Source organism: Pan troglodytes, chromosome 10, assembly GCF_028858775.2.
Source record: "Pan troglodytes isolate AG18354 chromosome 10, NHGRI_mPanTro3-v2.0_pri, whole genome shotgun sequence".
NCBI lineage: Eukaryota > Metazoa > Chordata > Mammalia > Primates > Hominidae > Pan > Pan troglodytes.
Window position 1 is genome coordinate 129,536,757 of NC_072408.2, and position 15,192 is coordinate 129,551,948.

The 15,192-nt window shown below is 46.7% G+C and overlaps 2 protein-coding genes across 2 annotated transcripts; one reads left to right on the plus strand and one right to left on the minus strand.

The window, feature by feature from the left end:
* Positions 1–3,210: 3,210 nt before the first annotated feature.
* Positions 3,211–5,354, minus strand: HCAR2 (hydroxycarboxylic acid receptor 2). The gene has a single exon (XM_024348111.3). It carries the CDS (start codon positions 5,197–5,199, stop codon positions 4,108–4,110), a length of 1,092 nt encoding a protein of 363 aa, XP_024203879.1. The 5' UTR covers positions 5,200–5,354; the 3' UTR covers positions 3,211–4,107.
* A 3,819-nt stretch (positions 5,355–9,173) lies between these two features.
* Positions 9,174–9,600, plus strand: LOC101057578 (large ribosomal subunit protein uL16-like). Its single transcript, XM_003952339.6, has one exon. The coding sequence runs from the start codon at positions 9,217–9,219 to the stop codon at positions 9,517–9,519; it is 303 nt and encodes a 100-aa protein (XP_003952388.2). The 5' UTR covers positions 9,174–9,216; the 3' UTR covers positions 9,520–9,600.
* Positions 9,601–15,192: the final 5,592 nt, after the last annotated feature.

Here is a 15,192-nt window from a genome sequence, read left to right on the forward strand (position 1 = left end):
TTGCTTTTTTCTTCTTTTCTTCCTTTCTTCCTTTCTTCCTTTCTTTCTTACTTTCTTTTCTTTCTTTCTTTCTTTCTTTCTTTCTTTCTTTCTTTCATCTCTCTCTCTCTTTCTTTCTTTCTTCTTTTTTTTTTTTTTGAGACAAGTTCTCACTCTGTCACCCTGGCTGGAGTGCAGTGGCCTGATCATAGCTCATGGCAGCCTCAAACTCCTGGGCTCAAGTGATCCTCCCACCACAGCCTCCCAAGTAGCTAGGACTGCATGTGTGTGCCACCATGCCTGGCTAAATATTTACATTTTTTGTACAGATGGAGTCTTGCTATGTTGCCCAGGCTGGTCTTGAACTCCTGGGCTCACATGATCCACCCCCTTTGGCCTCCAAAAGTGCTGAGATTACAGGGGTGAGCCACTGTGCCCGGCCTGGTGTATATTCTTGTAGTCTGTTGTTCCACACACAAGTACACAGATACACGTATTTTAAAAGAAAATGGATATCATATTCTGTTTAGAAACTTTTTCATTTAAATATAGTATGATCTTCATCTCAAGTCTTTCATTACTTTTGTCTGAAAGGGGATCACGACCTCACTCTATGGCAGGCCCCACGCTCATCGTGCTGGCCGCATTGTTGCTCACTATAGTCGGTTGAGTTCTGGTTCCCAACAGCTATGTTCACCCCAAACCTTAGAATACAACCTTATTTGGAATAAGGGTCTTTGTAGGTATAACTAAGGTAAAGATCTCAAGATGAGAGCATCCTGGATTAGGGTGGGTTATAAAGACAGGCATATTTATGGCCGGGCCTGCTGGATCACACCTGTAATCCCAACACTTTGGGAGGCTGAGGCAGGCGGATCACCTGAGGTCAGGAGTTCAAGACCAGCCTAGCCAACATGGCAAAACCCTGTCTCTACTAAAAATAGAAAAATTAGACAGGTGTGGGGACGCATGCCTACAATCCCAGCTGTGTGAGAGGCTGAGGAAGGAGAACCACTTGAGCCCAGGAGGCAGAGTTGCAGTGAGCCGAGATGAAGCCACTGCATTCCAGCCTGGGTGACAGAGCGAGACTCTGTCTCAAATACAGACCAAAAAAAAAAAGACAAGAAAAGACAGGTGTCTGTAAGAAGAGAGGACACAGAGGGGACCACCATGTGGTGACAGGGGCAGAGATTGGAGTGAAGCGTCTACAAGCCAAGGAAAGTCCAAGAGTGCCAGCAGTTTCCTAAAGCTCGGAGTGAGGCATGAAACATTTTCCCTTAGCCTCCAGATGGAACCAACCCTGCCAACACCTTGATTCTGCACTTCTAGCTTCTAGATCTGTGGGAGAATACATTTCTATTGTTCCAAGCCACCCAGCCACAGGAAATGAACACGCAGTCACCAACCTAATTCTCACCTCAGGGCCTTTGCACTTACCATTCCCTCTGCTTGGCGTGTCTTTCCCCCAGACTTTTGCATTGCTTTTCTGTTTAGTCATTCATGGCTCAGCTCAAGGTCAATGCCTCATAGAAGCCATCCCAGTCACCCCAGCCCCAGTTACTTTTTATCCCCATTGTCCCACTCCACCATAGTCATGACACCCATAGCCACCCCAAGGCTCCTTTTTATTCCTGCCTGCCTCCCCACTCCAAAAGTCAGCTCGATGAGAAGAGGACTGTGGCTGCCTTGTTCCTTGTTCTATCTCCACCACCCAGAACAGCGCCTGGCACACAGTTGGTGCTTAATACATAAAACTGATGGAATGAGGCTGGGCACAGTGGCTCACACCTGTAATCCCAGCACTTTGGGAGGCTGAGGCAGGTGGATCACCTGAGGTCAGGAGTTCGAGACCAGCCTGGGCAACATGGCGAGACCCCACCTCTACTAAAAATACAAAAATTAGCCAGGCATGGTGGTGCATACCTGTAATCCCAGCTACTGGGGGGGGCTGAGGCAGGAGAATCGCTTGAACCCAGGAGGCAGAGGCTGCAGTGAACCGAGATCACACCACTGCACTCCAGCCTAGATGACAGAGTGAGACTCGGTCTCAAAAAAACCCCAAAAAACTGATGGAATGCCTGAATCAGTGAATGAATGTGAGCTGTGGAGGTCCAAACACCCCAAACCACCTCATCCCTTGAACGAATCCGCGTTTCACAACGAGGCTCCGCACTGACTCATGCCTCCGAGGCTGGGGAATCCCTATTTTCCTCTGAGCTCATCCCTGACATCTCTTCCTCTTTAAGGTGATCCTTGCTTTTGGCTTTTTACCTGTACATTGCTTGGTGATACAGACAAGCCAACTGTTCTGAAAGCACAGAGGTAATTCCAGAGCATCCACCTTTCTTCATTTACTGTCATTCACCCAGAGCTGGGAGCCTGTCTCTAAATTCCTTATCTGTGTCAGGAGGTTGAAGCAAGCCTCATCTTGCCAAATAATCAAGGACTGACAGAGTTAGAAATGAAAGCGTAACAGAAACTTGGACTGATCACAGACTCAAACCAGTACATCTCCTTTCCTTCTCCGAATTGGGAACTGAAACCATTCCATAGGAAGCTCACTCTTCCCCCTCCTATGGAAAAATATCTGCCTGGCTTGATTCCCTTTTTATATTATTTATTATTATTATTTGAGATGAAGTCTTGCTCTGTCACCCAGGCTGGAGTGCAGGCACACCACCTCGGCTCACTGCAACCTCCGCCTCCCGGGTTCAAGCAATTCTTCTTCCCCCAGCCTTCCCAGTAGCTGGGACTACAAGCGGCCACCACCATGCCTGGCTAATTTTTCTTGTATTTTTAGTAGAAGTGGAGTTTCGCCATGTTGTCCAGGCTGGTCTCAAACTCCTGACCTCAGGTGATCTGCCCACCTCGGTCCCCTCAAAGTGCTGGGATTACAGGCGTGAGCTACTGCACCTGACCTTGATTCCCTTTTTAATGCACAAATATGAAGAGCAATATTCACCAAACTCTAATAAAATGTAAGTGCTCTTGCAATCCTATCTGTACTATCCTTCCAAATTATTTTTAATCCCAGCTCTTTCTATCTTTGTTTAGACACAGGTGTAATTTCTGCTTAGTTGTTTCATGATGTAGCTCAGTGTCTGTGTCTCTTTCTTACTTTGCAGTGTGGAGTAGTTTTCTACCAGGACATAGTTAACAACCCATAAAGGTCTCTGCTTAAGTAAGAAGTCCATTTCTGTGAACCATAACCCAGATGTAGCAACGCCAGACTGTCTCCTATCAAAATTTATTGAAATGGTAGATTTTTGGTAAGTACAGAAACACAAGCGAAGGAACCAGGAGGAACGTGCCCCCCTCTACCGGTGGGGCAGAGGCACGTTTCCCTTTTAATGGTAAAAGCAAACAGGTGGGAAACAGCTTTCTATCCTGAAGCCGTTTTAACTGCTCAACCCTTAGACTACTATAAACAAGAGAGGAATGGATTGCATTAGTCGCTGGTTGAAAGCAGCAATGCCATTTCCTTTCCCATAATAACACTGTTTAGCTCAGTCCCTTCTGGGGCTAATCCCCTATTACACCCACCGGAAACACAGATATTAACCAAAGCGTGTGAGTCTCTTCCCTGAGTCCATTTCTGCTAAAGCTTGTCTGAAAGATGAATTGGTCCACGGAAGCCAGGTGACCTACTGGCTTGTTTAATGATGCCTGGGCTCCCTCCAGGAGCAACACAATTCCCTCCAATCTCAGCTCTCCTTATCCCTGCTGGAGCTCACAAGCAGGCTAGATATCACCCCAGGAGCTGAGCCCCCCCCAGTCTCAGGCAGATGTGGGAAGAAGGCCAACAAGTCACAAGTAGATCTCTGGCTCCAACTGTGCTCAGCAGAAACGCCTACAATTTGCCCATCTTCAGTCCTGCCAGCGTCAGAGACGAAGCAAAAGTTTCAGATGCCTAGAAGCTTTACTCTCTGTTCCTCCAGGATTCCTGCGGTCACACCTTGCAACCAGTCTCCCACTCATCTGCCACCATTTCCCTAAATCGCATTCTCTGAATCTGGAAGTTCCAAGAAACCTTAGGCCGAGTCCAGTGACATTACTCGATGCAACAGCCCAACTGTTTCTCCAGAGATCCTGGTTCTTGGTGACAATGTCCCTTCTTGGCATGGTTATTTAAGGAGAGGTTGGGCCCAGATAAGAGGGGCTCCATGGCTCACCGGAGTTGGCCATTAACGCCTCTGGAGCGCCTCTGGTTTTGTTGGGGTCCCCCGTGAGCTCGACGCTCGTGCTACGGTTATTATCTGGCTCACCTGTCATCTTCCTCTGGAGGCAGCGGTTGATCAAAGTGGAGAAGAAGTTGGGAAAGGATGGGCTGGAGAAGTAGTACACCACGGGGTCCAGCATGCTGTTCATGTAGGTGAAGCTGAGAGTGATAAAGAACGCCAGGTCCACCGAGCGGTACACTTCACAATTCTGCGTGCCCGAAGTGTGCAGGAGCCAGAAGATGCGTATCCGCACAACCACGCTGGGAAGGAAGCAGATGACAAAGACGATGGCCACCACCATGATGAAGGTGATGGCTCTCTTGATCTTGGCATGCCGGTCCATTTGTCTCTGCCGCAGGCTCCAGATAATTCTGGCTGAGCAGAACAGGATGATGCCCAGGGGCAGGAAGAACTCCAGGAGGAACATGGCTTCGTGCCACCGGAAGGTATGGCAGATGCTGAAGCTGCTGCACAAATTTGCACCGCCATTCTGGATCGGCATCTTCTTCTTCAGGAGGTGGACTGTCAGGCCAATAGTGATGCCCCACAGAAGGCAAGAGATGATGGCTGCTGTCCGATTGGAGATCTTGTTCAGGGCGTGGTGGGGATGGACCACCCTGAAATACCTGTCTACTGCCACCACCGTGAGGAAGATGATGCTGCCCTGGCGGTTCATAGCCAACATGAAGAGCATCAGCCGGCAAGGGATGTCCCCAAACTTCCAGTCCCAACGCCTCACATAGTTGTCCATCAGGAAGGGCAGGCAGATGATCAGTAGAAAGTCAGCCACTGCCAGGTTGAACAGGAAAATCCGGCTGGATTTCCAGGACTTGAGGTGGAAACAGAAAATCCACAGGGCAAGGCCATTGCCCAGAAGCCCGAAGATAAACTCCAGCCCCAACACCGGCGGCAACACCTTGACAATGAAGTCATCTCGGAACACACAGCAGTTCTTCTTGTCTATTTCCAGAAAGTGATCCTGCAGATGGTGCCGATTCATGAGTGCGGCTAGTGAGTCCGATGGAGCGCCTCGCCTAGTGAATGCTCCAGCAAGGAGGTGTGTGTCTGTGTGGTGAACGTGTGGTTCCACGCCTGCCTTTATGTCATGTCAGGGTGTTGAAATAGATGACTGAATGGTTACCAGGAAACTATGAAATCTCTAAAAAAAAAAAAAAAAAAAAAAAGCCAGCAAGGCTCTTATGCAACCTGCTGTTTGCATAAACAAGTAATAAGAATCCCCTGGGCAGACGGGAACCCACAAAATGTCTTAAATGTAAAGGATAAGTTTAGGCAAGCCGACTGTCATTCGAAAATCAGTGAAACATGAAGGACATCGCTTTGGAAGGCTGGGTGCTTGTATGCCAACTGAGTACTCAACATTGCAGAATTAATTCACCATCATCTGCTTGGCTGACATAATTAACAAAACAACAACAATAGCAATAATAATTTTTGGTGCCAAACAGTGAGGTTTTCCAGAAACACTAAGAATTAGCATGAAAAATTAACAGGCATATGACATAAACAGTAGCAGGCATATGATTTCTTTTGGAAATGCTGAGAAGACAGTAGTTGCCTGTTTCATGAGGACAGACTGGTTGAATTTGACCACTTTTCCTATGCTACCTTTCTGTACAAACATGGATTGCTTTTCCATATCAGAACTCTGCCATTCATCTCCAGTTAGGAAAAAAAAAATAGCCTGCTGGAGAGTGTAATATTTCATAAGACGTTTGAAAACTTGAGCCCAGTTTCAGTGGCATGTTAAAATAAGTTGGGTTTTTTGTTTGTTGATATTAGATTTTGATATGCTTCTGTGCTCAAGTGATTTATTTTTAAGTATGTGATTTTTTTTTTTTGCAAACTTTGAATTAAGGAGAAAAAGGATTCATGAGGCTAGTCGTAAGCTGTAGCAAATCGGATGTACTTTGTGCTACAAATTTGTTTTTCTGTGTCGCTCTGCATGAAGAGGGGTACCTTAGGATAGAGCATGGGGTTAGTACCCCATAAGCTGTCTGTTCTAGACAGCCCAGGAAACTGGTCAGTAAGAAACTTGGTTGCAGGTCCCTGAAACAAACAAAAAACTGGATGAAGTCTCTAACTTGTTTTATGTCCTTGGGACCTTAGGATGTGATTTTTTTTTTTTTTTTTTTTTTTTTTTTTTTGAGACAGAGTCTCACTCTGTCACCCAGGCTGGAGAACGGTGGAACAATCTCAGCTCACTGCAACCTCCGCCTCCCAGGTTCAAGCAATTCTTCTGCCTCAGCCTCCTGAGTATCTGGGACTACAGGCGTGCGCCACCACGCCCAGCTAATTTTTTGTATTTTTAGTAAAGACGAGGTTTCACTGTGTTGGCCAGGCTGGTCTCGAACTCCTGACCTTGTTATCCGCCTGCCTCAGCCTCCCAAAGTGCTGGGATTACAGGCGTGAGCCACCGCGCCTGGCCGTGATTTTTTTTAATGAACTTTATTTTTGGGGGCAGTGTTAGATTCACAGCAAAATGGAGCAGAAAGTACGGACGGTCCTGTGCACTCTGTCTCCACACACGCAAAACCTCCCCCACTAAGTATGTGATATTTTCAAAGCCCCCATTTTTGTAAAATTAAACTTAGAGTGACAGGACCTAAGAGGACATGGAACCCTGCCTTGTAGCGGGACACCATTGCACACATTGTTTCTCTGCTTGTCGGTGCGATTGGGTGTCATGCTATAGAATGTTTTCTCCCTTTAATATTTTGGTCTTATGAATTCTTCCATGCAGGAGGTTTCTAAATTGTGTTCCTTCTACTTTGAGTTATAAAATGTAAATTTCTTCCTTTTTTTTTTTCTGTTTTTTCTTTTGAGATGGAGTTTCGCTCTGTCGCCCAGGCTGGAGTGCAGTGGCATGATCTTGGCTCACTGCAACCTCTGCCTCCCGGGTTCACGCCATTCTCCTGCCTCAGCCTCCCAAGTAGCTGAGACTACAGGTGCCCGCCACCGTGCCTGGCTAATTTTTGTATTTTTAGTAGAGATGGATTTCACCATTTTGGCCAGGCTGGTCTTGAACTCCTGACTTCAAGTGATCCTCCCGCCTTGGCATCCCAAAATGCTGGGATTGCAGGTGTGAACCATCGCTGCCGCCATAAGATGTCAATTTATTTCTTTAGCTGCAAAGGCAGGTTCAATAATAGGAGCTTATAGACTCTTCACAGTAAACTAGAGTCAGGATGACCTAATATTAGATTCCCATAGAACTACAAGTACTTGATGATGATCCAGGTGAGATGAAGACGATGATGAAGAAGATGATGGTGGCACCTACATTATAGAGAGCTTCCCATGTGCTGGAACCCATACTCAGTGCTTTTTTTTTTTTTTTGAGACAAAGTCTCGCTCTCACCTCACTGCAAGCTCCGCCTCCCGGGTTCACGCCATGCTGCCTCAGCCTCCCGAGTAGCTGGGACTACAGGCACCCGCCACCACGCCCAGCTAATTTTTTATATTTTTAGTAGAGACGGGGTTTCACCGTGTTAGCCAGGAGCTCAGTGCTTTTATAGTTGCTTGTTTCACCCTGACTGTAGCCCATGTGGAAGGTATTATTACTGATTCTGATTTCAAAATGAGGAAAGTGAAGCTCAGAGAGGATAAAATATTCAGGGCCACCCAGCTCATAAGAGCAGAGCATGGCCGGGCGCGGTGGCTCACGCCTGTAATCCCAACACTTTGGGAGGCCAAGAAGGGAGGATCACAAGGTCAGGAGATCCAGACCATCTTGGCCAATATGGTGAAACCCCGTCTCTACCAAAATATACAAAAATTAGCTGGGCGTGGTGGCGGGCGCCTGTAATCCCAGCTACTTGGGAGGCTGAGGCAGGAGAATCGCTTGAACCAGGGAGTTGGAGGTTGCAGTGAACCAAGATTGTGTCACTGCACTGCAGCCTGGGTGACAGAGTGAGACTCCACCAAAAAAAAAAAAAAAAAAACAGCCGGGCACGGTGGCTCACGCCTGTAATCCCAGCACTTTTGGAGGCTGAGGTGGGTGGATCACGAGGTCAGGAGTTTGATACCAGCGTGGTCAACATGGTGAAACCCCATCTCTACTAAAATACAAAATTTAGCTGGGTGTGGTGGCACGTGCCTGTAATCCCAGCTACTCAGTAGCGGAGGCAGGAGAACTGCTTGAACTGGGACCCAGGAGGCGGAGGTTGCGGTGAGCCGAGATCACACCATTGCACTACAGCCTGGGCAACAAGAGGGAAACTCTGTCTCAAAAAAAAAAAAAAAAAAACCAAACCCAGGCGTGGTGGTTCATGCCTATAATCCCAGCACTTTGGGAGACCAAGGCAGGAGGATTGCTTGAGCCCAGGAGTTCAAGACTAGTCTAGGCAATAAAGTGAGACTTTGTCTATGGAAAAAAAAAAAAAAAGAAGAAGCCTTTGTAGAATTGATCTTAAGCTCTGAGGGATCCAGGTGAATAGCTCCAAGAACCAGTCAGACATGGGTCACTAGCAGAGAGAGTTGGGTCAAAGGTTTTTGGACAAACATATCGGGATAGACAAGAATGAGTGAATTTCATTTTATTTTACTTTATTTTATTTGGTACTCCTCCTTGTGGATCAGGACTAACTCACTGGCAATGCACCTATAGTCAGCCAGGAAGGAGCAAATTTAAATACACTGTCCCATATATTATTGATCAGTTTCCTAGTCCTGGGACTAGATCAGTTCAGTTAAACAGCTGTTTCCCATATCAGGAGGTGGCATTGCACATGGGCTAGGCCTCTATACATGATGAAGACAAACAGATTTTTAATACGAGGCATTTCTATGGAAATATAAGAAAAACAAAAGTTAATGTTGGGCACAATTTATCCAGATGTGAAACTCAAAATACCTTTAGTTATAGAGCAGGAAGGCAGTGGTAATCTGACATGTTTTTGCCACCTGTATTAAAAGAATAAGCTTCAGCTGACAGGCCTTTCCGGTGGATGTTCGTGTTTCTGACCTTGCACTACCCTAATGTAGGCTCCAAACAGGCATGCAAGGTGCCTTTGGAAAGCCCCAGGGCACTGTGGCCAGGGTTCACATTGGCCAAGTTATCATGTCCATCCGCACCAAGCTACAGAACAAGGAGCATGTGATTGAGGCCCTGCGCAGGGCCAAGTTCAAGTTTCCTGGCCGCCAGAAGATCCACATCTCAAAGAAGTGGGGCTTCGCCAAGTTCAATGCTGACGAATTTGAAGACATGGTGGCTGAAAAGCGGCTCATCCCAGATGGCTGTGGGGTCAAGTACATCCCCAGTCGTGGCCCTCTGGACAAGTGGCGGGCCCTGCACTCATGAGGGCTTCCAATGTGCTGCCCCCCTCTTAATACTCACCAATAAATTCTACTTCCTGTCCAAAAAAAAAAAAAAAAAGAATAAGCTTCAGCTTACAGGGCCTCAGGAAAAAAGGTAGTAGCAATTTTATTGAGTCCAAGTCAGAAAAGTGGAAGAAAAATTTGAAAGCATTAGTTTGGAAAACATTAGTTTGGAGCATTAGTTAGGTTAGCTTCAGGACAGCCACAGTTAAAGGTGCAGTCAACAAGAAAAACTGGTTATCTCTGTGACACACAATTTTTAAAATCTGGTTTAATTTTTTTGAAACAGAGTCTCACTCTGTCACACAGGCTGGAGTGCAGTGGTGTGATCACAGCTCACTGCAGCCACAGAGAATTCAGGATTTAGTCCAAATTGCAGAAAATAACAAAAACTCAAGAACAGTGGACAAGACTAGAATCTAACAATGGGTGTACTATAGCTTTTGAAACATAGTTTTTCTCTCTTTAGTCCCCATTTTTATTAAAAACAAATAGTAGTAGGACAAATGTAATTGCGAAATAAGTCTTAGTCTATTATACTTGGCCTGATTATTTGTATAATGTACAGCAAGAATAATTATTTGCCATATAGGCTCTTTAAAATTGGCTTTGCTGGTCAGGCATGGTGGCTTACACCTGTAATCCCAGCACTTTGGGAGGCCAAGGTGGGAGAATCACTTGAGCACAGGAGTTCAAGACCAGCCTGGACAACATAGCGAGATCCCCATCTCTACAAAAATTAGCCAGGTGTGGTGACGCGTGCCTGTAGTCTCAGCTACTTGGGAGGCTGAGGTGGGAGAATCACCTGAGCCTGGATGACAGAGCAAGGCCGTGGCCCAAAAATAAATAAATAAATAAAAACAAAATTAGCTTTGCTGAAATTTCATTCCCTAAGGAATCTCACCTTATACTTTTTAAAGCCTTTAGCCCAGCCATGGATTTATCTATGCCTGCAAATACCTGTATGAGTTGGGAGAATTTTCCTCCTCTCAAGGTCCCAAGATAATTTGGGCTTCTGGGCCTGTCAGAAAGTGACATTCTTTACTTACGACAAGTCAGGAACCCTGTACAGAGACTGCATATACAAGGTATAAGCCCAGTTTTCTTTTTTTCTTTTTTTTTTTTTTTTATTGATTATTCTTGGGTGTTTCTCGCAGAGGGGGATTTGGCAGGGTCACAGGACAATAGTGGAGGGAAGGTCAGCAGATAAACAAGTGAACAAAGGTCTCTGGTTTTCCTAGGCAGAGGACCCTGCGGCCTTCCGCAGTGTTTGTGTCCCTGGGTACTTGAGATTAGGGAGTGGTGATGACTCTTAACGAGCATGCTGCCTCCAAGCATCTGTTTAACAAAGCACATCTTGCACCGCCCTTAATCCATTTAACCCTGAGTGGACACAGCACGTGTTTCAGAGAGCACAGGGTTGGGGGTAAGGTCACAGATCAACAGGATCCCAAGGCAGAAGAATTTTTCTTAGTACAGAACAAAATGAAAAGTCTCCCATGTCTACCTCTTTCTACACAGACACGGCAACCATCCGATTTCTCAATCTTTTCCCCACCTTTCCCCCCTTTCTATTCCACAAAACCACAATTGTCATCATGGCCCGTTCTCAATGAGCGGTTGGGTACACCTCCCAGACGGGGTGGTGGCCGGGCAGAGGGGCTCCTCACTTCCCAGTAGGGGCGGCCGGGCAGAGGCGCCCCTCACCTCTCAGACAGGGCGGCTGGCCGGGCGGGGGGCTGACCCCCCCACCTCCCTCCTGGACGGGGCGGCTGGCCGACCCCCCCCCACCTCCCTCCCGGACGGGGTGGCTGGCCAGGCAAGGCCAGTTTTCTTGAAGAGCTTTTTTTTTTTTTTTTTTTTTGAGATAGCATCTCGCTCTTGTCGCCCAGGCTGGAGTGCAATGGCATGATCTCGGATCAATGCAACCTCTGCCTCCTGAGTTCAAGCAATTCTCCTGCCTCAGCCTCCTGAGTAGCTAGGATTACAGGCACCCGCCACCACGCCAGGCTAATTTTTGTATTTTTAGTAGAAACGGGGCTTCACCATGTTGGCCAGGCTGGTCTTGAACTTCCCGACCTCAGGTGATCTGCCCACCTCGACCTCCCAAAGTGCTGGAATTACAGGCATGAGCCACTGTGCCCAGTTATAAATCCTTTTTTCAATTAATCAAACCCTTGCAGAGGAGACAAACAATGATGTTTACCATTCACAGAGAGAGAGAGTGAGAGAGAGACAGAGAGAGAGAGACCAGAAGCCTGGTTTGTCAGAAGTTCTTACTCTCTTTGCTGGCATACCAGATTTCTGGGTTCCCTTTCCCTGCAGCTTCCAGAACAATGGAAAATCACCACGAGTCAGGCCTGTTGCGCTTCCGCTAACAGTTCCTTCAGGGTTCAGCAAATGTGACAGACCAGACAAACTAGGAGAGCCTGTCAGACTTCCATCAGCAATTCCTGCACATATACAAACACTCAAGTGAAAAAGACAAGCAGAAGGACTTGCAGACAGAGACTCCAGACCAAATCACAAACCAAGAATGTTCCTCCAAACAAGTCCCCTATTCTTGATCCAGTTAGAGCAGACACCCCCTTCAGAGAGGCCAGCAGGTCAGAAGGATGAGGTTGTTGGAAGCACCTAGAGTACTCACCAAATCAGACACCCATGATGGGGCTACAGGAGCGGGACATCTCCCCAGGACTTTTTATTGCATTTGAATCCATGCACCATGAGTTGGCAACACCCTGCTGGTAGAGACGGTGCTACAGTTAGCCCCCAGTCCAAGAACTAAATTGCCACTTGGGCAGGCCTCCAGATCCATCGCTGGTGGAGGGCTAACGAACGTCAGGCAGGTACCCACAAGGATGGTCCCGGATGACTCCCCAGATTTGCAACCACCCAGTGGAGTTCTCCTTGTCCACTGCCTAGCCAAAGTCAATTTATCAACACGGGGCCAGGCCAGATGGCTCACGCCTGTAATCATAACATTCTGGGAAGCCAAGGCAGGTGGATCACCTGAGGTCAGAAGTTTGAGACCAGCCTGGCCAACATGATGAAAACCCATCTCTACTAAAAATACAAAATTAGCCGGACATGGTGGTGCATGCTTGTAATCCCTACTACTTGGGAGGGTGAGGCAGGAGAATAGCTTGAACCCGGGAGGTAGAGGTTGCAGTGAGCTGAGATCGCGACATTGCACTCCAGCCTGTGAAACTCTGTCTCAAAAGAAAAAAAAAAAAAAAACAAGACAGGGGAATTGCAATAAAGTTTAATTCCTGCAGGGCCGTCTGTACAAGAGACCAGAGTTTTATCATTATTCAAATCAGAGAATCCAGGATCAGCGTTTTTAAGGCTAATTTGGCGGGTAGGGGCTTGGGAAGTGGGGAATGCTGATTGGCTGGGTTAGAGATGAAATCATAGGGGTCAAAGTGAGTTTTCTTACTGTCTTCTGTTCCTGGGTGGGATGGCAGAACTGGTTGAGCCAGATTACTGGACTGGGTGGTGTCAGGGGGTGCATCAGAGTGCAGGGTCTGCAAAATACCTCAAGCACTGATTTTAGGTTTTGCAACAGTGATGTTATTCCCAGGAGCAATTTGGGAAGGTTCAGAATCTTGCAGCCAGAGGTTGCGTGGCTCCTAAACCGTAATTTCTAATCTTATAGCTAATTTGTTAGTCCTGCAAAGGCAGTCTAGCCCTCAGGCAGGAAGGGGGTGCGTTTTGGGAAAGGGCTGTTATTGTCTTTGTTTCAAAGTTAAACTATAAACAAGTTCCTCCCAAAGTTAGTATGGCCTATGCCCAGTACTGAACAAGGACAGCTTGGAGGTTAGAAGAAAGATGGAGTGAGGTTAGATCTATTTCACCATCATAATTTTCTCAGTTATAATTTTTGCAAAGGCGGTTTCACCCTCACTTCAGGTAAGGCATTGTGGGGCAAATAAGAGAATGAACCTCGAAAGGGAAGGGAGCTCAAAGAATCAGAAATGAACATGATCCTGCTCCTCTGATTTTATGGATCTAGACTTAGGGATAATCTCTTGATGCTGGAAAGAGATTGTTGGGAAGAGCTGTGAGGAAGTTCTGGTCTACATAGCAGAGAGTGAACTCATGAATCTGGTGACCCTAAGAACTAAGCCCCCAAAATAAACAGCTGCAAGACAGGTTTAAAGGCAGTAATGCAAAATAGATGCATATATGATTATAACCACCTTTTCCAATATATAGACACATAGACAGATCTACATACATAAATTCTGTCTTCCTCTTCCTCTCTCTCCTTTCACACACACACACACAAACACACACACAGGAAATGTAGAAGATACTTTCCAATGGCTCAGCCTGAGTATCAGAGTGTCTCTTGCTTGCTTGCTTGCTTTTTTCTTCTTTTCTTCCTTTCTTCCTTTCTTTCTTCCTTTCTTTCTTTCATCTCTCTCTCTCTCATTTTCTTTCTTTCTTTCTTCTTTTTTTTTTTTTTTTTGAGACAAGTTCTCACTCTGTCACCCTGGCTGGAGTGCAGTGGCCTGATCATAGCTCATGGCAGCCTCAAACTCCTGGGCTCAAGTGATCCTCCCACCACAGCCTCCCAAGTAGCTAGGACTGCATGTGTGTGCCACCATGCCTGGCTAAATATTTACATTTTTTGTACAGATGGAGTCTTGCTATGTTGCCCAGGCTGGTCTTGAACTCCTGGGCTCACATGATCCACCCGCTTTGGCCTCCAAAAGTGCTGAGATTACAGGGGTGAGCCACTGTGCCTGGCCTGGTGTATATTCTTGTAGTCTGTTGTTCCACACACAAGTACACACAGATACACGTATTTTAAAAGAAAATGGATATCATATTCTGTTTAGAAACTTTTTCACTTAAATATAGTATGATCTTCATCTCAAGTCTTTCATTACTTTTGTCTGAAAGGGGATCACGGCCTCACTATATGGCAGGCCCCACGCTCATCGTGCTGGCCGCATTGTTGCTCACTATAGTCGGTTGAGTTCTGGTTCCCAACAGCTATGTTCACCCCAAACCTTAGAATACAACCTTATTTGGAATAAGGGTCTTTGTAGGTATAACTAAGGTAAAGATCTCAAGATGAGAGCATCCTGGATTAGGGTGGGTTATAAAGACAGGCATATTTATGGCCGGGCCTGCTGGATCACACCTGTAATCCCAACACTTTGGGAGGCTGAGGCAGGCGGATCACCTGAGGTCAGGAGTTCAAGACCAGCCTAGCCAACATGGCAAAACCCTGTCTCTACTAAAAATAGAAAAATTAGGTGTGGGGGCGCATGCCTACAATCCCAGCTGTGTGAGAGGCTGAGGAAGGAGAACCACTTGAGCCCGGGAGGCAGAGTTGCAGTGGGCCAAGATGATGCCACTGCACTCCAGCCTGGGTGACAGAGCAGGCCTCTGTCTCAAATACAGACCAAAAAAAAAAAAAAAAAAAAAAAAGAAGAGAAAAGATAGGTGTCTATAAGAAGAGAGGACACAGAGGGGACCACCATGTGGTGACAGGGGCAGAGATTGGAGTGAAGCATCTACAAGCCAAGGAAAGTCCAAGAGTGCCAGCAGTTTCCTAAAGCTCGGAGTGAGGCATGAAACATTTTCCCTTAGCCTCCAGATGGAACCAACCCTGCCAACACCTTGATTCTGCACTTCTAGC

Excerpts from the sequence above, each read along its gene's own strand:
- HCAR2 (XM_024348111.3), bottom strand. The coding sequence starts at position 5,199 with ATGAATCGGCACCATCTGCAGGATCACTTTCTGGAAATAGACAAGAAG.
- LOC101057578 (XM_003952339.6), top strand. The coding sequence starts at position 9,217 with ATGCAAGGTGCCTTTGGAAAGCCCCAGGGCACTGTGGCCAGGGTTCAC.